This window comes from Procambarus clarkii, chromosome 23, assembly GCF_040958095.1.
Source record: "Procambarus clarkii isolate CNS0578487 chromosome 23, FALCON_Pclarkii_2.0, whole genome shotgun sequence".
Classification (NCBI taxonomy): Eukaryota; Metazoa; Arthropoda; class Malacostraca; order Decapoda; family Cambaridae; genus Procambarus; species Procambarus clarkii.
This window is the reverse complement of record NC_091172.1, coordinates 9,979,712-10,004,518: the sequence shown is the minus strand read 5'-3', so window position 1 is coordinate 10,004,518 and position 24,807 is coordinate 9,979,712. Positions and strand designations below refer to the sequence as shown.

General features: G+C 41.8%; 1 protein-coding gene across 1 annotated transcript in view; it reads left to right on the top strand.

Annotated features, from left to right (window-relative positions):
* Nucleotides 1-4,327: 4,327 nt before the first annotated feature.
* LOC123764063 (transmembrane protein 120 homolog) overlaps nucleotides 4,328-24,807 on the top strand; it is a 46,788-nt gene continuing 26,308 nt past the window's right edge. Inside the window, exons 1-5 of the mRNA XM_045751558.2 lie at nucleotides 4,328-4,529; nucleotides 12,225-12,343; nucleotides 14,627-14,803; nucleotides 17,418-17,510; nucleotides 21,968-22,043. Of these exons, the coding sequence (XP_045607514.1) occupies nucleotides 4,458-4,529; nucleotides 12,225-12,343; nucleotides 14,627-14,803; nucleotides 17,418-17,510; nucleotides 21,968-22,043 (537 nt within the window). The 5' untranslated portion in view covers nucleotides 4,328-4,457. The remainder of the gene's footprint in view (nucleotides 4,530-12,224; nucleotides 12,344-14,626; nucleotides 14,804-17,417; nucleotides 17,511-21,967; nucleotides 22,044-24,807) is intronic.

Genomic DNA, 24,807 nt, shown 5'->3' with positions numbered 1-24,807 from the left:
CATAGTTGAGATAAGGATAGATAAGGGAGTAATAGAGAGTCACCAGAGCAGGGCGTGGTACATAATATCTGATCTTAGAAAGAATGCCCACAGTTTTTGAAACTTTTTTTGATATATTTAGAATGTGTCCCTGGAAATTCAGCTTGTGGTCAATGAGAATGCCAAGGAATTTGCCATCTAATTTGTTACAAATTTGGGTATTGTTTATTTTGAGATTTATAAGACTAGAGGATTTATTGCCAAACAGAATATAGAAGGTTTTGTCAATGTTAAGGGTGAGTTTGTTGGCAGTTAGCCAAAGATGGACTTTATTTAGCTCAGTATTTACTGTGGCATTTAGAGCAAGAGGGTCAGGACTGGAGTAAATGAAGGTTGTGTCGTCAGCAAATAGAATTGGTTTGAGGTGTTGGGAGGCATTTGGAAGGTCATTAATGTAGATGAGAAAGAGGAGAGGGCCAAGTATGCTGCCCTGAGGAACACCAATGTTGATGGGTAGGGTGGGAGAAATTGTATTATTCACAGAAACATATTGGAGCCTGTCAGTAAGGTAGGACTCGAGGTATTGTAGGGAGTCTCCTCTGACTCCATAATGATGTAATTTAAGAAGAAGGTTATGGTGGTTGACAGTATCAAAAGCTTTACGCAGGTCCACAAATAACCCAACAGGGAACTCCTTTTTATCAAGAGCTGTATGAATCGAGTTAAGCATACTAATAAGTGCATCGTTAGTGCTTTTTTTGGGTCTGAAGCCATATTGGCAAGGGCTAAGTATATTGAGTTTGGCTAGATATGAGTAAAGCTGCTTGTATATAAGTTTTTCAAAAATTTTTGACAAGTTTGGCAGGATTGATATAGGTCTGTAGTTGTTAACATCTGTGGGGTCACCACATTTGTGGACAGGCGTTACTCTCGCTTTTTTTAGAATATCTGGAAAGGTTTGGAGTTCAAGTGACTTGTTGAAGAGCAAAGCAATAGCATCTAGTCAAACACAATATACTTAGCTCTTGTTAATATGGCTTCAGACCCCAAAAAAGCACTAACGATGCACTTATTTGTATGATTAACTTGATACATGCAGCTCTTGACAAAAATGAGTTCCCTATTGGGTTATTTGTGGACCTGCGTAAGGCTTTTGACACTGTCAACCACCAAAACCTTCTTCTTAAATTACAACATTATGGAGTCAGAGGTCACTCCATGCAGTACCTTAAGTCTTACCTTACTGACAGGCTCCAGTATGTTTCTGTGAATAATTCAATTTCTCCCACCCTACCCATCAACATTGGTGTTCCCCAGGGCAGCATACTTGGCCCTCTCCTCTTTCTCATCTACATTAATGACCTCCCAAATGCCTCCCAACATCTCAAACCAATTCTATTTGCTGACGACACGACCTTCATTTACTCCAGTCCTGACACCCTTGCTCTAAATGTCACAGTGAATACTGAGCTAAATAAAGTCCATCACTGGCTAATTGCCAACAAACTCACCCTCAATATTGACAAAACTTTCTATATTTTGTTTGGCAATAAATCCTCAAATCAAATAAATCTCAGGATTAACAATACCCAAATTTGTAACAAAGTAGATGGCAAATTCCTTAGCGTTCTCATTGACCGCAAGCTGAATTTCCAGGGACACATTCTAAATATTTAAAAAAAAGTTTCAAAAACTGTTGGCATTCTTTCTAAGATCAGATATTATGTACCTCGCCCTGCCCTGGTGACACTCTATTACTCTCTCATCTATCCTTATCTCAACTATGGTATTTGTGCTTGGGGTTCTACTACCCAAAATCATTTACGTCCTCTAATTACTCAACACAAAGCTGCTATTAGGACAATATCAAACTCTGGCCCCAGACATCACTCGGTACCCTTACTCAAATCTCTGAATATGTTAGATATTAAGTCACTGCACATCCTCTCATGTGTATTTTATATATATAAAACGCTGAACTGTAATATCAATCCTGACCTTAAAAGCTTCCTAGAAGGTTGTAACAGATCCCATGAGCACCACACCAGAAACAAATACCTATTTGATATTCGAAGAGTACGACGTAGTCAAACTTGAAATGCTTTTCAAATCAAATCAAATCAAATGTTTATTTAGGTAAGGTACATACATACAAGAGATTTTACAAAGAGTGATGGATTTATAGATAGGGCTAGTACATACAATGCCTAAAGCCACTATTACGCAAAGCGTTTCGGACATGAAAAACTTAAATGACTAAATAAGCTTAATACTAATTGAGCATAAAGAATAAAATGAGTTGAGAACAAATAAAAAAAAGAGATAAAAAGGGGTGAACATGGCTGAAAAAGCAGCACAAATACAATTTGGTCGACAAACAGCGCTCCTTAAAAAAAAAAACAGACATTGGTTGACAATAGAGGGGTAAGGTGAGTTACAGGGAATTTATTAGGTATAGCTTCGTTTTTATCTTAAACTGGTTGAGAGAGGTACAGTCTTTAACATGGTTGGGAAGGTCATTCCACATTCTGGGCCCCTTGATTTGAAGAGCATTTCTAGTTTGATTAAGTCGTACTCTAGGAATATCAAAACTGTATTTATTTCTGGTGTGGTGCTCATGGGGTCTGTTACAACCTTCTATGAAGCTTTTGAGGTCAGGATTGGCATTACAGTTCAGCGTTTTATATATGTATAATACACATGAGAGAATGTGCAGTGACTTAATATCTAACATATTCAGAGATTTGAGTAAGGGTACCGAGTGATGTCTGGGGCCAGAGTTGGATATTGTCCTAATAGCAGCTTTGTGTTGAGTAATTAGAGGATGTAAATGATTTTGGGTAGTAGAACCCCAAGCACAAATACCATAGTTGAGATATGGATAGATATAGATACTAAGTACCACCTAATTAACTCAATGTAACCTACCTCACCCCTAAATGTCAACCCACGTCTGTTATTTTTAAACAATGCTGTTTGTCGACCAAATTATATTTTTGCTTTTTACTGCCATGTCCCCCCCCCCCTTTTTTATTTTTTCTGATTTTTTCTCAACACTATTTATACTTTAATCTAAGTTAGTATTAAGTTTTAGTCTATAATGTTTTTCCTGCCCGAAACGCTTTGCTTAATAGTGGCTTTAGGCATTGTATGTAATAGTTCTATCTATAAATCCATCAACTTTTGTATTTTACCTTGTATGTATGTACCTTACCTGAATAAATATTTGTATTTGTATTTATTTGTAATATTTAACTAAGAAAGTATCTAAAACAGTTGGCATACTCTCCAAAATAAGATACAGTATTATGGTCCTAACTCTGCTCTCCTCTCACTATATTATGCACTAATCTATCCCTATCTTAATTATGGTATATGTGCATGGGGGTTTACCACTGCAAACCACCTTAAGCCCATCATCACACAGCAAAAATCTGCTATCAGAATAATAACTAACTCTGCTATCAGACAACACTCAGCTCCCTTGTTTAAATCCCTAAACTTGCTAAATATTAACTCCCTCCACAAATTCTCTTGTGTCAACTACATTTACAAAACCCTGTTCTTAAATGCAAATCCTGCTGCAAACATATAAATTTTGACACTAGCTCTCCACATATGTCAGTTGCTTAATTTAGAACCTGTACTTGAGGTCGATCTCGAACCCATTGTTGATGTGATGACTTATATTGAATTTTGTAACTAGCTCATCAAGATTGTAACTTGCTTAGCTAAATGAATTGTGGGGTTCAGTCCCTGAGCTCATTATGTGCCTCTGTAACCATTTCCACTACCGCCCACAAGATGGGTATGGGGTGCATAATAAATGAACTAAACTAAACTATAGTTTTTTTCATTGTTGCTTTAAAATTGCACTGTATCTATTGCTACCCAATCTCCCAATCTTTATGTACCCAATCCGAACATCTTTACCATTATGATCACTGCTGTCTTCTTATATGTGCTATCAAATTAATCTTGTTTAAATTACCAATCAAGCTGTCAATGTAATCAATCAGAGCTTTAATATACCAATGTGCTTTAATATACTTACTAATCTCTCTCATCTCATTATTTTTCTTGCAATGTATTTGTTATCATTTTATTAATTCTGCTAGAATTTACCTACTTAAAATTATCTGTTAGATTAAGGACCTGCCCGAAACCCTGCGCGTACTAGTGGCTTTACAAGATTGTAAATACCATGCTATGTATTCTCACATACCCAATGTACCTTCTTGTATATAAATAAATAAATAAATAAACAAATAAATACATAAATAAATGTATGTATGTATGTATGTATTAGTGGGGAGCGCAGAGATTGCGAGGGAGAAACAAAAGAGGAGAGTGTTGTGTTGTGAAGGAGGGAGTCATCGTGGAGCTGCTGGTGGTGGTGGAGCTGCTCGCCTCACACCATGACCCTCACACTCTGACTACCTCACACTCTGACTACCTCACACTCGTCACCTTACATCATGGAGCACAGTGCCATCGACGCCTGCATAGAGGAGTGGGAGACTCTCAGCAACGAGTACAGAGCACTGGAGGTAGGTCGAGGGGCCCACTGGGCACTGGAGGTAGGTCGAGGGGCCCACTGGGCACTGGAGGTAGGTCGAGGGGCCCACTGGGCACTGGAGGTAGGTCGAGGGGCCCACTGGGCACTGGAGGTAGGTCGAGGGGCCCACTGGGCACTGGAGGTAGGTCGAGGGGCCCACTGGGCACTGGAGGTAGGTCGAGGGGCCCACTGGGCACTGGAGGTAGGTCGAGGGGCCCACTGGGCACTGGAGGTAGGTCGAGGGGCCCACTGGGCACTGGAGGTAGGTCGAGGGGCCCACTGGGCACTGGAGGTAGGTCGAGGGGCCCACTGGGCACTGGAGGTAGGTCGAGGGGCCCACTGGGCACTGGAGGTAGGTCGAGGGGCCCACTGGGCACTGGAGGTAGGTCGAGGGGCCCACTGGGCACTGGAGGTAGGTCGAGGGGCCCACTGGGCACTGGAGGTAGGTCGAGGGGCCCACTGGGCACTGGAGGTAGGTCGAGGGGCCCACTGGGCACTGGAGGTAGGTCGAGGGGCCCACTGGGCACTGGAGGTAGGTCGAGGGGCCCACTGGGCACTGGAGGTAGGTCGAGGGGCCCACTGGGCACTGGAGGTAGGTCGAGGGGCCCACTGGGCACTGGAGGTAGGTCGAGGGGCCCACTGGGCACTGGAGGTAGGTCGAGGGGCCCACTGGGCACTGGAGGTAGGTCGAGGGGCCCACTGGGCACTGGAGGTAGGTCGAGGGGCCCACTGGGCACTGGAGGTAGGTCGAGGGGCCCACTGGGCACTGGAGGTAGGTCGAGGGGCCCACTGGGCACTGGAGGTAGGTCGAGGGGCCCACTGGGCACTGGAGGTAGGTCGAGGGGCCCACTGGGCACTGGAGGTAGGTCGAGGGGCCCACTGGGCACTGGAGGTAGGTCGAGGGGCCCACTGGGCACTGGAGGTAGGTCGAGGGGCCCACTGGGCACTGGAGGTAGGTCGAGGGGCCCACTGGGCACTGTGTAACACCGTAAGGTGTTTGGTTTAGTTTTATTTAAAAATACATAAGAGATACACGAGTCACAGACAAGGATTTGAGAGGTGCCAGTTTGGTCGGCCTGAGTCTCGCACCTCTAAGCGTTAATGACCTCAAGTGACCTGAGGTCAGATCAAGCGAATTCCACCTTGCTTCTGCTAATCTGATAATTGGCCTTGAAATATGCCGACGTTTAAGGAGTGGCTTGGTAGAGTGCCTGAGGCTGAGTTAGTTTCTAGGTTCCCCAATATATACTCGGAGAGCAGAGCATAGAGGAAGCAATAGGAGACGAGACAGCAGAGCAGATAAGACGGCCTAGAAAGGGAAGCTGTCAGCCGGCAGGGCAGGACAGTCTCTGTCAACTACAGACCCCCTCCCTCTGTCCAGCTATAGGCAGACACTTGGCGAGTTGAACATTAAGGTGACTTAGTCGTGTTACAACTGTTGTGTGAGGATCAGGGGCAGTCCAGTTGTAGGGTTCTCGAATTCTTGGATGATGACTCGCTTTGCATATTAAACTTGAATAATTGAATTGCTTAAATTATGATACTTATGTTAAATATAACATAAATATAAATATAACATAAGTATCATAATTTAAGCAATTCAATTATTCAAGTTTAATATGCAAAGCGAGTCATCATCCAAGAATTCGAGAACCCTACAACTGGACTGCCCCTGATCCTCGCACAACAGTTGTAACACGACTAAGTCACCTTAATGTTCAACTCGCCAAGTGTCTGCCTATAGCTGGACAGAGGGAGGGGGTCTGTAGTTGACAGAGACTGTCCTGCCCTGCCGGCTGACAGCTTCCCTTTCTAGGCCGTCTTATCTGCTCTGCTGTCTCGTCTCCTATTGCTTCCTCTATGCTCTGCTCTCCGAGTATATATTGGGGAACCTAGTAACTAACTCCGCCCACAAGTAGATAGCCTCAGGCACTCTACCAAGCCACTCCTTAAATGTCGGCATGTTTGAAGGCCAATTATCAGATTAGCAGAAGCAAGGTGGAATTTGCATGATCTGACCTCGGGTCACTTGAGGTCATTAACGCTTAGAGGTGTGAGACTCAGGCCGACCAAACTGGCACCTCTCAAATCCTTGTCTGTGACTCGTGTATCTCTTATGTATTTTTAAATAAAACTAAACCAAACACCTTATGGTGTTACAACTAAGAGGTAGGTCGAGGGGCCCACTGGAAGTAGGTCACTTCTGATGGTTTTTCTGCCGAGTTCTCTTGGTTTAGCTCTCTGCGCCATTCAAGTTCAGGACCTATTCCCATCGGCGTGGTCTTGGCATCTTCCTGTGTACGTGGCACTGTTCCTAGACTGCGAGGCTCTCGCAGTGGACGCTTTTCGGCAGGACTGGTAGAGATGAGGGTTCCTGTACCTTTTTCACTCTGTCCAGCTGTTGCTGTGGGTTCTGGCACAGTTGGAATCCTTCCGATAGTGGACAATGCTCCTGGCCCCATATTGGTGGGCCCAACCTTGGTTTAGGGGCTGCTTGTTCGATGTTAAAACCTGGGCACTTTTTTGCAGCTCCACCTTTTTCAGCAAGTCAGGCGGGTGAGGTACTGTACCTCGCTGGTTTGACCTTCTGCGCTATATGCGTCTGGTCTTTCTAATGCATGTGCATCACCATTTGTATGGTGATCAGGTGACTAATTTGGTGTCCCACCTGCAGTCTTCTCAGCATCGTTATGGAGTTTCTTGGCGGGCTTTCCACCATTTTATTTTTTTTCTTAATGTTTTGTTTATATCGGATAAGGTTGTTTTGTCCTTTCCATCGTGGCTTTTTTTTCTGGATCAGCATCTCGTGTTGAATACTGTTGCTTCTTATCGTAATTAGCAAAGTGTAGTTACATAATGAGAGCTACGCTCTCATTTTAAGTGCAAACTAACATTAATAACGGTAGTACTGTACTCTAAACAACAAGCGAGAAGGGTTATTCAATAAACTCAATTTTAATAATAAAAGGATAGACTGGGAGGAAATAAACAGGGAACTTGCAAACATTCAATGGGAAAATGTTCTAAGAAATAAAAATCTTACACAAGGAATAGAAAAACTGACATCTGAAACATATGAAGTCTGTCTGAAATATGTTCCTTTGAGGAAAGCCAGAAAGAGGTTCAATGTAGAAAGAGAACGCAGACGACATTACAAAAGAAGGAAGAAATTAATGGAAATGATTAAGCAGACATGACTTTCCATACAAAGAAGGAATAATTTAAACAGGGAGATTGAAGAAATTGAACAGAGACTGAAGCATTCGTATCAGACTGAAGAAAGGCAACTGGAACAGAAAGCATTTCAAGAAATAATGGAAAAACCCAAAATATTTCTTCACATACGCTAAATCAAAAGCAAAAACCACTGCCAGAATTGGACCTATTCGTATTAGTGAAGGCTCATACACTGAGGATGACGAAGAAATTAGCGAAATCCTGAAAAAGCAGTACGAGGACATGTTTAGCACTCCGATAAACAGCATGAAAGCGGAAGATCCGGACAACTTCTTCATGCATGATATCCAAACACCTGTAAAAATGTATAACTGATTTTTTTTTTTTTTTGTTCTTTGGGCAGGGATATTCCTGCATGGGCCCTAAGCCTCTGGCTGGCCTATTAAGTGTTGAGGAACTGATATCAACACAAGCATAACAGATTTTGAAAGAGAAATTGACAATATGTCCATGCACTCAGCCCCAGGTCCAGACTAACGGAATTCAATATTCATAAAGAAATGCAAAGTGCCAGTAGCACAGGCCCTCGGTATAGTGTGGAGGAAGAGCTTGGACACGGGGGAGATACCAGATGCACTTAAAGCAGCAGGCATAGCCGCTCTACACAAGGGAGGGAGCAAAGCATTGGCAAGGAATTATAGACCAGTTGCACTAACATCCCACATAATAAAAGTATTTGAGAGAGTGATCAGGAGTCAGGTCACTAGATTCATATAAACAAATGGCCTCCACAATCCAGGCCAACATGGATTTAGAGCAGGAAGATCCTGTCTCTCTCAGCTACTTGACCATTACGACAAAATCATTGGGGCATTAGAAGAAAAACAGAATGCAGATGTTGTATACACAGACTTTGCAAAGGCATTCGACAAATGTGACCATGGAGTGATGGCACACAAAATGAGGTAAATGGGTATAACTGGTAAAGTAGGACACTGGATTCTCGATTTCCTGTCGAAAAGAACACAGAGTAACAGTCAATCAAATAAAATTGAGTCAAAGCGCAGTTAAAAGCTCTGTACCTCAAGGTACAGTCCTTGCACCACTGCTGTTCCTTGCTTTCATATCAGATATAGACAAAAATACAAATCACAGCTTCGTGTCATCCTTTGCAGATTATACAAAATTCAGCATGAAAGTTACCTCTGCTGAAGACATTGAAAAACTACAGATACAGTATTAACAAAGTTTTCGGTTGGGCAGCAGAAAATAACATGTTTAACAGTGATAAATTCCAGGTACTCGGGTACAGCAAAAATGAGGAGCTGAAACATAATAAAGGGTACAAAACAATCGAATCTGCCCATAGTAGGAAAGCAGCATGTCAAGGATTTGGGAATAATGATGTCCGACGACCTAATGTTTAGGGAGCATAACTAAACAAATATTGTCGGCCCGAAAAATGTTAGGATGGATTATGAGAACCTTCAAGTCCAGAGATCCCATCACAATGGTTGTACTCTTCAAATCACTTGTGTTGTCCCGTCTTCAGTACTGCTCAGTACTCGCTTCCCCCTTCAGAGCAGGAGAGATTGCCGAGAGGGAATACAGAGAACATATACGGCACGCATAGACGAGAGAGAGCACCTAAATTATTGGGATCGTCTCAAAGCTCTCCAAAATGTACTCGCTAGAAAGGAGACGAGAGATGCCAAATAATATACACATGGAAAATACTGGAGGGCTAGGTCCCAAATCTACACAGTAAAATAACAACGTACTGGAGTGAACGATATGGAAGAAAATGCAGAATAGAACCAGTGAAGAGCAAATGTGCCATAGGCACAATCGGAGAACACTGTATAAATATTGTAGGTCCGCGATTGTCCGCATCATCTGCAAACTCATTCATATAATTTTGTATTCCTTCCAGTAGATCGTTGACGTAGATGAACATTACTGGTGCAAAAATTTAAGCCTGTGGTACTCTGCTACTAACGTTCCTCCAGTCAGATACATTCTCTGATTACTGCCCTCGATTGTCTCTGTCTTGCAGTGTTGGCAGAGCTGCTGTACCTTGTATTTGGTGTGAATGTCACTTCTGCCCCACTTCTCCAAGCTTTCTTGTGCAATTTTTTTGCCTCTGGCCTGCTTATGCACTATCTGAACCTTTTGTCTTTGGACCGGGTTCATTCTTTCTTCACATCGATTTGTTGTGGCCCCTCCGGTTTGTGATTGTTTTTGGTAAGTGTTGTTTTTGGCCTTGGTAGCTGCTTTGTGCTACTTGTGAGCCACCAGTTCTGTCAGTGGACATGCTCTGGGTTGGTTTGGTTTCCTTGGTTTCCTGTTCCAGGGCTCGTGTGTCTCAGGTCATCTGCAGTGTCATTGAATCTAGCCAACCTGCAATCTACCCTCGTACCCATGGTGTTATGAAGTATGCCGCTCTCTCGCATGTGTTTGGGAATGTGTCTTGGGACGATATTCAGGCACGAGGTTTTGGAGGTCTTAATTAAAGGGTTTTGGCCGCCAGGTTTCTGGTAATGTCCCAGGCCCTCTGTGGCCTTGTGTTGCTTTGGGCTGTCTGTCGCTGCTGTGTTTTCCTCGAATTGACACCTGCAGTGCTGCTGCCTCCCTAGTAAGTCTGTTGTTTCTTCTCTGTGGGTAGTTAGCTTCAGGGAGTCAACAGGGCTTTCCACAGAAAACCATCTTCAAATGTACATAATGAAATGCCAGTTTTTGGGCGAGCCCAGGAGGCTCCCCGACACCCTCCCTCCCTCCCTCAGGTTGGCGGCATTCATCATTCAAGAACTGGCTGGTGGGCGGCCAAGCTCACTTGGGCCGGCTTCCTCTCCCCCTGCAGAGATGGGGGTTGTGCTAATGAGTGGGTGGGGGGTTAGTTAGATGAAGTTCTGCTTGTTTTCTTTGGGGGGGGGGGGGGGAGTTATTTTGCTCTTTTGAGGACATAGGTTGCAATTTTCAAGTAGGTAGTGATCTACTTGATTTGCCTAACTTTCTGGGTGCCTTCCCAGGTCGATGTCAAAATGACAAATTTTAAATGTAAAGTGTTCATGGACCATTAGTCCCTGTGCCTCTCTGAAGGGGGCCAGGTTCTGGCTTGTGGACCCCGGTAGGCAGTACAAGAACTCTGCGACTGATAACACTCAAGTAGTATGGCACTTGATCAGTAAGATAGCTTCAGGGAGCCGACAGTGCTTACCCAGAAGCTGGCATTTCATTACATTCGATGCTGGTTTTTGTTTTATTTTGGCTTGTCATTTTTGTTTAATTAACAAGTACATGCAAAATGGTATAAAAGAAGAATGTTGGGTTTCTAGGTGCGGCAAGTATATACTGACCCTAAAGTCACTAAGACGCAGTATTTCAGGCATGGTGTGGGAATATTCTCAAATAATACCAAATCTCTGTTTTTTCACCCCTATCAGTTCTAACAATGTCTAGCTTTGTCTTTAAAGTAATAGGTTGTCTTTTCCTCGGCACTGGTGCATTATCAACATGCTTCCTATCCTTATCAGCCATCGTTAATGGTATTTTCCTCAAAGTCTAAAGAAAGCCCAGCACTAGCTAGTCTGGGCACAAAAAAACTGTTAGGCACTGCGAGTCTCCACAGGTACAAGTGACATTGTACACACGATGGTTTGCCAACTTATTTTAAAACCTACTTACCTAACCCAAGAAACCTAATGTTACCAAAAGAAACCTACTCTAACATATCCGTGCCTAACACCTAGGAACCGGTGACTGAGCGGACAGAATACTGGACGCGTGATCCTGTGGTCACGGGTTCGATCCCGGGCGCCGGCGAGAAACAATGGGCAGAGTTTCTTTCACCCAGATGCCCCTGTTACCTTGCAGTAAATGGGTACCTGGGAGTTAGTCGGCTGTCATGGGCTGCTGCCTGGGGGTGGAGGCCTGGTCGAGGACCGGGCCGCGGGGACACTTAAGCCCCGAGATCATCTCGAGATAACCTCAAGATAACGTAGTGTAGTCCAAGCTAATATATAACCAAATGATGTTTATAGTTTTGACAATTGGAAAATAAGCTGTTGAAAAGTATTTTTGTACATTTTGACCATCCTCCTCCTTCCCAGTGAGCTGTGAAGATGGTTTTATACAATACTTCACCACGTAGGCTGCCACATGGATTATTTGGTGCACTGATCATAGTTCTGGGGACACTGGAGGGTTTGGTTAGCAATTTGATGCATAAAGGGGAACATAAGAGGATGTTTGGATGGACGAGTGTTTGTATAACAGGGACCTCCTGTATTTATATATGACAAAATAATAAATATTGCGAAGTACTCTACTGTACTGTATTTGAAAGTTTAAACATTTTTAAAGTTTGGAAGGGGGTTAAAAATGATACAGTAGACTGGATTTTTGAGGTGGCTTTATACTTGTGAAGATATAATGCAATTTGATGAGTAATAGTCTATAGTTCTCTAATATTTGTTCCTAATGATTGGTTTTTCATCTAAATATTTTTCAGAAAATTCACAAGGAATATCGAGAAAAATTGGAAGATCTAACCCAGCTACAACAAAAGTGTATCAAAGGGATCGCGCACCAGCGATATAGAATTACTATCATTAAACAGTCCCTTAAAAAGTTAAGTCCATGTTATTTTTGTCTTTTTAAGTAGTTAATACTGTACTGCAATGAATGGTACCTGTACTATTTAATATAATTGTCAATAGGAAGGAAGGGGTAGTGCCACAGAAGGGTTTTTCATTTGATACCTGTGGCAGACAAGAAATGCTTAGATAATATTTCCTATCTCATGGGTTGTTCACCTAGCATTGAATGTGTTTTAGGCAACTACTGTTAGTTGCATATTGAGGAAGAGGCAGTAGTTGACCAGTATAAATCTAACATGTTTCCTGTACCTGGCTATGGAAAACCATAGTGACCCCATACTTGACTGTATATTACATTAATTATTTGGTGTACCCAATAGGGACACCAATTTTTTTAATTTTTTTTAAGTTCTTGCCTTGTAAACTTGAAAAACTGTGTGACCAAAATGTGTTGGTACCTTCTTAAATTATGAAATGTGCATTATGTCTGTCTCTGTGTGTGTGTGTGTCTGTGTAATTACTTAAGTATAGTTACAGGATGAGAGCTACGCTCATGGTGTCCCGTCTTCCCAGCACTGTCATATAACTTTGAAACTACTGACGGTCTTGGCCTCCACCACCTTCTCACCTAACTTGTTCCAACCGTCTACCACTCTGTTTGCGAAAGTGAATTTTCTTATTTCTTCAGCATCTGTGTTTAGCTAGTTTAAATCTATGACCTCTTGTTCTTGAAGTTCCAGAACTCGGGAAATCTTCCCTATCAATTTTATCAATTCCTTTTACTATTTTGTACGTAGTGATCATATCTCCTCTTTTTCTTCTGTCTTCTAGTTTTGGCATATTTAATGCCTCTAACCTCTTCTCGTAGTTCTTGCCCTTCAGTTCTGGGAGCCACTTAGTAGCATGTCTTTGCACCTTTTCCAGTTTGTTGATGTGTTTCTTAAGATATGGGCACCACACAACAGCTGCATATTCTAGCTTTGGTCTAACAAAAGTCGTGAACAATTTCTGTAGTATTTTGCCATCCATGTATTTAAAAGCAATTCTGAAGTTAGAATGCGTAGCATAGGCTCCTCGCACAATGTTCTTTGTGGTCCTCAGGTGATAGAAAACTATCTAGAACCACCCTTAGATCTTTCTTTATCAGAATTCTTTAAAGATTCCTCACATAATTTATAGGTTGTGTGGGGTCTGTTCTCCTATTCCGCATTCCATAACATGGCATTTATTCACATTAAATTCCATTTGCCAAGTGGAGCTCCATATACTTATTTTGTCCAGGTCTTCTTGAAGGGTATGGCAATCATCTTGTGTGTGTCTCTCTCTCTGTCTGTCTCTCTCTGCGTCTGTCTCTGTGCACTCTATTTGTGCTTGCGGGGGTTGAGCTATGGCTCTTTGGTCCCGCCTCTCGACTGTCAATCAACTGATGTACAGGTTTCTGAGCCTACTGGGCTCTATCATATCTACACTTGAAACTGTGTATAGAGTCAGCCTCCACCACATCACTTCCTAATGCATTCCATTTGTCAACCACTCTGACACTGAAAAAGTTCTTTCTGATATCTCTATGGCTCATTTGGGCACTCTATTTCCACCAGGGTCCCCTAGTGCATGTGCTCCTTCTGTTAAAGAGCCTGTCTTTATATACCCTATCAGTTCCTTTGAGAATGTTATATGTCATGATCATGTTCCCCCTAACTTTTGTGCCTTCCAGCGACGTGAGGTTTAATTCCCGTAGTCTCCTCGTAGCTCATACCTCTTGGCCTGGGTACTAGTCTGGTGGCAAATCTTTGAACCTTTTACAGTTTAGTCTTATGCTTGACTAGATATGGACTCCATGCTGGGGCTGCATACTCCAGGATTGGTCTGATATAGGTGGTATACAAAGTTCTGAATGATTCCTTACACAAGTTTCTGAATGCCATTCTTATGTTAGCTAACCTGGCATATGCTGCTGATGTTATCCTCTTGATATGGGCTTCAAGGGACAGGTCTGGCATGATAACAACCCCTAAGTCTTTCTCTCCTTCTGACTCTTGAAGAATTTCATCTCCCAAATGATATCTTGTATCTGGCCTCCTGCTCCCTACACCTATCTTCATTACATTATATGTAATGAAGAGTGAAGATTCACTCTTCACTCATCTGAGTGAAGATTCATTATATGTAATGAATAATGAAGTCCTACTCTCTGGGAGATCATTTACATATATCAGAAACAGGATAGGACCAAGTACAGAGCCCTGTGGGACTCTGTACTCTGTGTGGGTTAGACAAGATGTACAGTAATAAGTAACAATTAAATCCTTGGCAGGCTGGATCACAGAGATGATCCTGACAACAGAGAAAGAAATGCGCTGCTTCAGACTGACCTCATTCGGCGGAAGGCTCAACTATATGACATGGAGAACAACATTCCAAAAGAGAACGGTCTCTACCTTAAGATCATTCTCGGCAATATTAATGTCTCAATATTAAACAAAGAAGAAAAGTAAGTACTACTGTATATATATGTGTATATATATATATGTGTGTATGTGTATGTATGTATAATATTATATAGCAGTTAATGGAAATATTTAATCTACATTTTCTTTGCAGAAATTTTTTCCTTAGTGTGTTATTGAGTATATACAGTAGGGCGCTATCAGTTCAGTGTTTGGTTCCTGGGCTCTCCACAAATTAGCTAATCTTCCCTTCCCCACTTGCATGCACTTGCGAAGGTGGGGCTTCAGAGTTGACAATTGGCCTCTGCAAGCACGAGTATATCCAGTTGAGTACCAACACACTGCCTATAGCTAGCTAAAAATGTGAGGACTAATGCTAGGGAAAATAGCCGAGGTGTTTTCGTCAAAACTAGCGCCGGCTGGATATGATAGGAGAGGGCGGGGCAAGGAGGGGTAGGGAAGGGGAGGCGACAAGGGGGGGGGTGAGGGAGGTGGCAAGGGGGAGAGTGGGAAGGGGAGGCAACAAGGGGGGGGGGTGAGGGAGGCGGCAAGGAGGGGTGAGGGAGGTGGCAAGGGGGGAGGGGGAGGTGGCAAGGAGGGAAGAGGAGGGGGAGGCAGCAAAAGGGGAGGGAGAGGCAGCAAGGAGGGGGAGAGGCAGCAAGGAGGGGGAGGAGGGAGAGGAGGCGGGGGGAGATCTAACACAACATCATTTAGTGTCCAAGAGGCAGAGTTCCTACTACCTGTACTACAAACAAGCAAAGTTGGAATTGACAAAAAAATGAAGCAATTGTTGGTGATTTTTTGCCATGACTGGTGGTAAAGAAATTCCATTAAACTTTAAATTTACACAAAAGGATGTAAAGTATGTAAATTTCCTCTCAAATTTGTTTCAATTCAGATTAGTTATATACTGTGTTTAAACGTAATATTCAAAAGTTGATATAGAAAAGAAGGTACACATTCAACAAAGGTTTGATGAAGTAAAAACTGTCAGGGGGAACACAGTTTTCATCAAATTATAGCTATCTGTTGTAGGTATATGTTCTGATGGATGTACTACATAAAGTTCAATGAATGACAGGGATTTAATATTCGTCCAAAAGCTGATTAAGTAAAAGATCTTTCCTTGAAAGAAGGAAGTTTTATTATTGGACAATGTCTTTTGTCATCATTATGGAAAAACTGTTGGGCTTTATCTTGATTTTTCAGAGAAATGTTTAAATTAAAAAATATAATCTTTAATACCTCAATGTAGACGAAGATGTATGATGGGTAGAAATTAAAGTACTATACTCGCCTAGTTGTTTGTGTTGGTTGAGGTTTGGCTCTTTCGTTCAGCCTCTCGACTATCGATGAACTGGTATACAGGTTCCTGAGCTTATTGGGCTCTATATCTACATTTGAAACTGTGTATGGAGTCTGCCTCCACCACATTACTGCCTGGTTAATACCTGGTTACCTGGTTGATGGGGTTCTGGAAGTTCTTCTACTGCCCAAGCTCGGCCTGAGGCCAAGCTTGACTTGAGAGTTTGGTCCACCAGGCTGTTGCTTGGAGCAGCCTGCAGGCCCACATATGCCCACATGAAATGCCTAGTACATTTCATTTGTTAACTACCCTGTCCAGTGTAACACTTTACCAAACCCATCGGAAGAATTGGGGGTCAGGTGTGTTTTACAAATTTACATTCTAAATGTACGGTAGCTGACGTATTTGGGCGCCTGATAGCTGGGTGGACAGCACTTCGGATTCGTAGTCCTGAGGTTCCGGGTTCGATCCCCGATGGAGGCGGAGACAAATGGGCAAAATGTTATTTCAACCTGATGCTCCTGTTCATCTACCAGTAAATAGGTACCTGGGAGTTAGACAGCTGCTACGGGCTGCTTCCTGGGGGGAGGGGGGGGGGTGTAACAAAAAAGAGGCCTGGTCGAGGACCGGGCCGTGGGGACGCTAAGCCCCGAAATCATTTCAAGATAACCTCAAGATAAGAAGCTATATTTCAAAATTTGTAATAATGCTTCAGTGAACATATTACATTACATATTTTTACATGGTATTATTTTCAACTTATAATTTAGTAAAATATTTAATTATTTGTGGGTAACTGCACAACATTGTATTTAAAACATTTGGTTAATAATAGATACATGTTCAAAAATACCAACATAGATTTTGTTATAAACATTAAATAATGTGCTTGTAACAAAATGTACAACAAAGCTTAATATAAAAGTTGCAGGCCATACTTCAAATAATAAAGTAAAAAACAAAAAAAAACAAAATTCATATTTTTATAACCTTGGGGGGAGGGGTTGCTGCCTCCCAAAAATTGTAATTGAACTATTGAAAAGTATTATCTAGCTATGGTATGCTTTATTTTTTCTTTAACTTAATTGTTTTATTATAATAATAATAATTGGGGGCTTGGGGCCAACTGGAAATTTTACCCCCCCCCCCCCCCCCATATCTCTGGAACTAATTGATCAGTACGGTGTATTGCTAAAAGTTGACGTGTTAATCACTCGTTAATCTTCAACTTCACCAAGTTTCAGGAAAATCAAAGATGTGTGGTGGATTTTATTTTTGTCTGATTTGTCTTTGGATGCATCACCAGTTACATACTCTTGGTCTAATTGTAATCATATTTACTTTGCCATCAGGTACCGGTACAAAGATGAGTACGAGAAGTTCAAGCTTGTTATTAATCTTGTAGCATTTGCCATCTCTACCTTCAATATACTTACAAACATCAGGTAATTATATATATATATATATACAGTATATGTATATACAGTGTGTGTTAATGTAAAATGTGTTTGGTGTGAACTTGCTTGAATGAACTATGAGGCAAGGCTGCTTTGTTCCAAATGGGATTCCGTATGGACAGTTAGACTCCAGACAACCCCTTCCCACCCAGGTAAATAAATGCATATTCTGTGATGCATATACCTGTACAGGTTTGTGACTTAGAGCTATCATAACCTATCTTCAATACTATATTAAAAAAAAATCAGAAAATCTAGTTATTAATCATTTTGACCTTCACAAACAATTCAATATCCAAATTTTATCAACTGTACATGACAATTATTTTTGGCACAAACATTATGTAATGACCAGGTTCCAAATTCACCAAGTGTTGTGCATTTCTTCTTCAATCGCGGCATCAAAAAAATCTTGGCTCTGTAAGAAGGCCCCTATGCAAGAACCAGCAAGGTGTTTTTTCAAAATTATTAAGGATTTGGTTCTGATTTACCTGCTTCTTGACAGAAGTCACTAATACTTTTTGTTTTGCCAGAGTGAAGGTAATATTGTTCATCTTATCATTTGGCTAATCATGTTGCTGGCTTTGCTGGACAACCAACCAATCTCATGCATCTTATATCAGGTGATGTATGTTAACAAAGTGAGTTTACATATTCACTAAATGGAAGAAGAACTCTGCTTCTGTGTACCCATTATATAGATAGCATATTTTAGCATTAAATTGTGCAAAGGAATGAAATATACTGCGAGCTGCTGCAAGCAACAGCCTAGTGGACCAAACTCACAAGTCAAGCCTGGCCTCGAGCCGGGCTTGGGGAGTAGAAGAACCCCCAGAACCCCATCGAGCAGGTATACTTGCTAGTTTGCTAGTAAGCTCCTTTGGAGGCCTTCTATATCTCTCATGGTTGAAGTATCATTGGGAGAGAACTGCATTGAGGGACTAGTGGGGGTGTGAGAGAAGATGACATACAGTATAATAAAATGTGTCCCATTTATTTATGTAGTATATGTACAGTACGAGTTTACTTTATTTTTGGTTTGTTTATAAATAAAATATACATGCCGGTTGGTCATTAAACTACTGCCACAGCCTTAACACTTTTGCATTCCGATGAATTGTTTTAGCGTACCTTACTTTGAGGTTACCTCGATGGTTTCAGGGCTTAGCGTCCCTGCGGCCCAGTCTTCGACTAGGACTTCTCGTTGCTGGACTGGTCAACCAGGCTGTTGGACACGGATGCTTGCAGCCTGACATGCGAGTCACAGCCTGGTTGATCAGGTATTCTTTGGAGGTGCTTATCCAGTTCTCTCATGAACACAGAGGTCGGCCAGTTATTCTCCCTTGTGTGTACCTTGAGGTTACCTTGAGGTGCTTCCGGGGCTTAGCGTCCCCACGGCCCGGTCGTCAACCAGGCCTCCTGGTTGCTCGACTGATCAACCAGGCTGTTGGACGCGGCTGCTCGCAGCCTGACGTATGAGTCACAGCCTGGTTGATCAGGTATCCTTTGGAGGTGCTTATCCAGTTCTCTCTTGAACACTGTGAGGGGTCGGCCAGTTATGCCCCTTATGTGTAGTGGAAGCGTGTTGAACAGTCTCAGGGCTCTGATGTTGATCGTTCTCTCTGAGTACCTATTGCACCTCTGCTCTTCAATAGGGTTATTCTGCACATCCTGCCATGCTTTCTGGTCTTGTGTATTCACCTAGTTGTGCTTGCGGGGGTTGAGCTCTAGCTCTTTCGGCTCGCCTCTCGACTGTCAATCCATTCTTTTTTTCATTGCCTGCCTGCCTGCAGCCCATAATAGCTGTCGTAACTACAAAGTACCTTTTTACTGCTAGGTAACAGGGTGAAAGAAACTCTGCCCATTTGTTTCCGCCATCGCTGGGGATCAATCCCCGGGTCATAGGACTACGAATCCAAAGCACTGACCACTTGGCCACAGGCCTCTGTAAATGTGGTGTTATTTCTGTATGCAGGTTTGGGACCAGCCCCTCTACTATTTTCCACGTGTAAATTATTATGTATCTCTCCCAGTACATGGGGCCTGACAACTGAGTGGACAGTGCTTCGGATTCGTAGTCCTGACGTTCCGAGTTTGATCCCCGGTGGAGGAGGAAACAAATGGGAAGAGTTTCTTTCACCCTGATGCTCCTGTTCACCTAGCAGTAAATAGGTACTTGGGAGTTAGACAGCTTTGTGGTCACTTGTTAGACACTTGGGAGTTAGTGTTTTGTTTGTCTTCCTTGGCATCTAATGCCATGTCATAGTGGTCCAGCAATTTTGATAGGCAAGAGCACCCTGTTCTGAAACCATGCTGTCCAGGGTTATGGAGATGCTGTGATTCCATGTATTTTGTGATCTTACTTCTTGGCACTCTTTCAAAGATTTTTTATGATGTGTGATGTTAGTGACATCAGTCTGTAATTTTTTGCCTTCGGCTTAGCACCACTTCATAAAGGAGGAAATATCTCTGCTGTTTTTAGTATACAGGTATCAGGAATAACGCCCGTATCTAGGCTCTCTCCAAAGAATGTGAAGGACCTGCGATAGTGGTTTTTACAGTTCTTGATGAATACCAATACTTCATTATTGTTAATACGTTATCAATACTCTAACAGTTAACATTGCGATGACTCTAAAATGTCATGCAATTGACATTTATAAATTTTAGTATATTCATAGCTGTCATGCATAATCTATTATAATGGCATTTTTTTCTGGAGGGAGTTTTTTGTGGTTCCCTGAAGCTATATGCAGAGATGGTTCCCATCTTCCAAGTTGCATCAGCTGTGGAGTTCTTGGGCTTCTTGGGGACCTGACCCAGAACCTGGCCCCAGTTTTCCCTCGGAGGGAAAGGGTGAAGGGACATTTTGCCACCTCGCTGGGAAAGGCATCCAGAAAGGCAGCGAGTCGAAACGAACCGCTGTTGGGTTCAAAACACAATCCTCATATCCGGCCTAATGAACCCCCTCAACTATGTAAACAAAGGATTGAATCTTTTGAAACAAACGAAGTCATTTGCCCCAACTTTCCACTTGTTTCGGGGGGGGGGGTTGAGCTGTTAGCTCTTGCACTGATGTGATTGGGGTCATTTGACTGCTGTAGTGGTTCTCGGTCACCTTTCTTCTGTGTGCGTTGCACTGTTCAGCTAAAGGGGTGCAATAGTGGTATGGAAAAAAGATAATTATAGAAAGGAGAGGCTTCGACAACTAGAAGGCAAGTCAACTTGTGTAAAAGTACAAGACCCGCAGGTGGCGCTTAAAGCACAAACACACAACCAAAAATTATACTAAAACTATACAGGAATAAAGATGATAGGTCTAGGGGCATTGGTGGGTAGGACTAAAGCAAAAGCAAGGGACCTACCTCTGAACGTAATCTCTCACTATCCGTGTATACCAGAGGGAGAAGCAGCTAAAAGGGTGGCAGAATTTTTTTTCTACAAAAATACAGTATAATTAAACAGGGTCCGAGACAAACGAGAGTTTTTAGGCCACCAACTATGGAACTGTTAGGAAAGCTATACTACACGTAATGAGGGACATCTTGTTAACTTTAGATGGTAAAACCTATAGACAAATAAAGGATACAACAATAGAGGCATCGAGCAACATGGTAATAGCTGAAATATTTGTCCAGTCTTTGAATCGGCTGGAATACAAACACAGAGAACAGAGCAGAGTTTACCAATATACCTATGATACATAGACGATATCTTTGGTATCATGGTAGGACGCAGACAAGAACTGGAACAATTCTTTAATTGGGCAAATACAGTGCACAAAAACCTAAAATTCACACTAGAAATCAATGATACAAGCATGCTCTTTCTAGATACAAAGGTGTATATAGAAGACGATAACAGAATTTTACAAACCGCAGTACATTATAAACCGACAAACCTTCATTCACACATGCTTTATTCATCTAGTCACCCATTATCACTCAAGAAATCACTGTCTCTTACTCCTTAGCCATTAGGCTTAAAAGAATAATAAGTACTGTAATAAAGATAAACTACAAGAGGCAGAAGAATCTTTATAGAATCATTTCAGAAATAGAGGTTACCCAGAGAATATATTACAAGATGACAAAATAAAAATAGATGGCAAAAGTAAAGAATTATTTTTATGTACAGCGAGATCTAGAGACGCTAATAAGAGGTTGAGCCTTCCACTCCACTATTTTCTGGGAATAGCAGAATAGTCACACTATTACTTGACACATTCTTTCTGCAGCAAATTATATTTTTTATATCTAAATTATATATTACAGTAGTGTAGTGGAAAACTAGATCACTGGTGACCCAAATGATAAGTATATTTTGTTTGACATGGTTTTCAGGAGTAAGACGGGGGGAAGAGGGAGCTTGGCTTGCAGAGCTTCTTTTTTTTAAGTACATTCTCCAGCTTTACCTTTTAATTTGACTAGTTTTTTCTTTTGCAGGACAGCTGATTTGATTCACATGTTCCTCTTGGTGTGGTACTACTGCACGCTAACCATCCGAGAAAGTATTTTAAAGGTCTGTAACTGAGAAAGTCACAGTATGACATTATTCTTTGTATAATTGAAATGTGTTTATCCTCGCATATCAGCCAACCCGTGGAGAGAATCCTATGCTAGGGAATCTTTCACAATCTCTTGGTGCACAATCCAGTAAAATCAACACAACATGATTTTGTTAAAAATAAGTTCTTATTAACCTTTTCATATATTTTTGGATAAGTTAACCAGCTATTCAGTAGACATGTATACATGGACTTCTCTAAAGCTTTAGATAAGGTATTACATGAAAGACTGACAGGAAAATTGGCAGGCAAGCCAAGGCCCTTCAACCAGCAATACCTCGCAAGGAAGCCAAGGTCCTTCAATCAGATGCTGTAGCAGCTGGCAGTCAAAACTGACCTTGCCTAGCTCATGTACAGTAATTTTAGTGTTTGTTAGGTTACTTAAAGATTTTAAAACAATTCGGCAATCGAGCAAACAAACAAAATGTGCTCAAATTTCTGTTGTCACTAAGGGGTGTTGGTGGCTCAGTAGGTAGAGCGACTCAACCGTACTAATGGGTTGACTGTTCGAGGCTCCTAGTGCCCAGGTGAATGAAATGTTACATACATGACAGTATGGTAAACAGATCGGATAGTCAGCCACTGGGTTCAAAATTTCTTATTTTGCACAATATATGATGAAGGCACACAAACATTCATACCAAAGCAGATATGCAGACCTAGGAAACAGGGTTGATTCAACAGAAATTGCAAGAGGGCCGGAGATCAAAAGGCACAAGCATGGAATCATTATAGAAAGAGGCCAAACCCCCAAACATACCAGCGTCCAGCGATACAAAGATGCAAGAAACGACTACATGTCGGTAAGGAGAGAGCCAGAGAGGAACTTTGAGAACGGTATAGCGACAAATGTAAATCAGATCCAGGCCTTTTTTATAAATTCATTAAAAGTAAGCTGCAGGTAAAGGATAATATTCAGAGGTTGAAAATGGGGGACAGATACACGGAAAATGAAAAGGAATTGTGTGAAACCTTTTTATTTTTTGGGGGGGGAGTTCCAAAGTGTGTTTGTACAAAATGAGATCTTCAGAGAACCAGACACAATACGAATTCCACAGAACAACATAAGAGCGTATAGAGGTGTCTAGAGATGAAGTGGAAAATATGCTAAAGGAGCTAAGAAAGAATAAAGCAGTTGGCCCAGATGGAGTTTCACCATGGGTTCTGAGAGAATGTGCATCTGAGCTCAGCATTCCACTTCACCTGATCTTTCAGGCATCCCCGTGTACAGGAATCGTAGCAGACGTGTGGAAACAGGCTAACGGTTCCAATCTACAAAAATGGCAGCAGGGAAGACCCTCTCAATTATAGACCTGTATCATTGACAAGTGTAATAGTGGAAATATTGGAAAAACTAATCAAAACTAAATGGGTAGAACACCTGGAGAGAAATGATACAATATCAGACAGGCAGTATGGTTTTCGATTTGGAAGATCCTGTGTATCGAAATTACTCAGTCTCTATGATCAAGCCACAGAGATATTACAGGAAAGAGATGGTTGGGTTGACTATATCTATCTGGACCTAAAAAAGGCGTTTGACAGATTTCCACAAGAGGTTGTTCTGGAAACTGGAAAATATTGGAGGGGTGACAGGTAAGCTTCTAACATGGATGAAAAATTTTGACCGATAGAAAAAAAGAGGGCCGTAGTCAGAGGCAATGTATCGGACTGGAGAAATGTCACAAGTGGAGTACCACAGGGTTTAGTTCTTGCACCAGTGATGTTTGTCTACATAAATAATCTACCAATTGGTATACAGAATTATATGAATATGTTTGCTGATGATGCTAAGATAATAGGAAGGATAAGAAATTTAGATGATTGTCATGCCCTTCAAGATGAGTTGGACAAAATAAGTATATGGAGCACCACTTGGCAAATGGAATTTAGTGTGAATAAATGTCATGTTATGGAATGTGGAATAGGAGAACATAGACCCCACACAACCTATATATTATGTGAGAAATCTTTAAAGAATTCTGATAAAGAAAGAGATCTAGGGGTGGTTCTAGATAGAAAACTATCACCTGAGGACCACATAAAGAATATTGTGCAAGGAGCCTATGCTATGCTTTCTAACTTCAGAATTGCTTTTAAATACATGGATGGTGATATACTAAAGAAATTGTTCATGACTTTTATTAGGCCAAAGTTAGAATATGCAGCTGTTGTGTGGTGCCCATATCTTAAGAAGCACATCAACAAACTGGAAAAGGTGCAAAGACATGCTACTAAGTGGCTCCCAGAACTGAAGGGCAAGAGCTACGAGGAGAGGTTAGAGGCATTAAATATGCCAAAACTAGAGGACAGAAGAAAAAAGGTGATATGATCACTACGTACAAAATAGTAACAGGAATTGATAAAATTGATCGGGAAAATTTCCCGAGACCTAGAACTTCAAGAACAAGAGGTCATAGGTTTAAACTAGCTAAACACAGATGCTGAAGAAATATAAGAAAATTCACTTTTGCAAACAGAGTAGTAGACGGTTGGAACAAGTTAGGTGAGAAGGTGGTGGAGGCCTAGACCATTGGTAGTTTCAAAGCGTTATGACAGTGCTGGGAAGACGGAACATCACGAGCGTAGCTCTCATCCTGTAACTACACTTAGGTAATTACACTTGGGTAATTACTAAATTGTTTGAATGCTGTGAGTACTGTATTGGTACAGTATGCGAGTCAATATGAACTATGTTGGTTGCGATATAGAAAATTG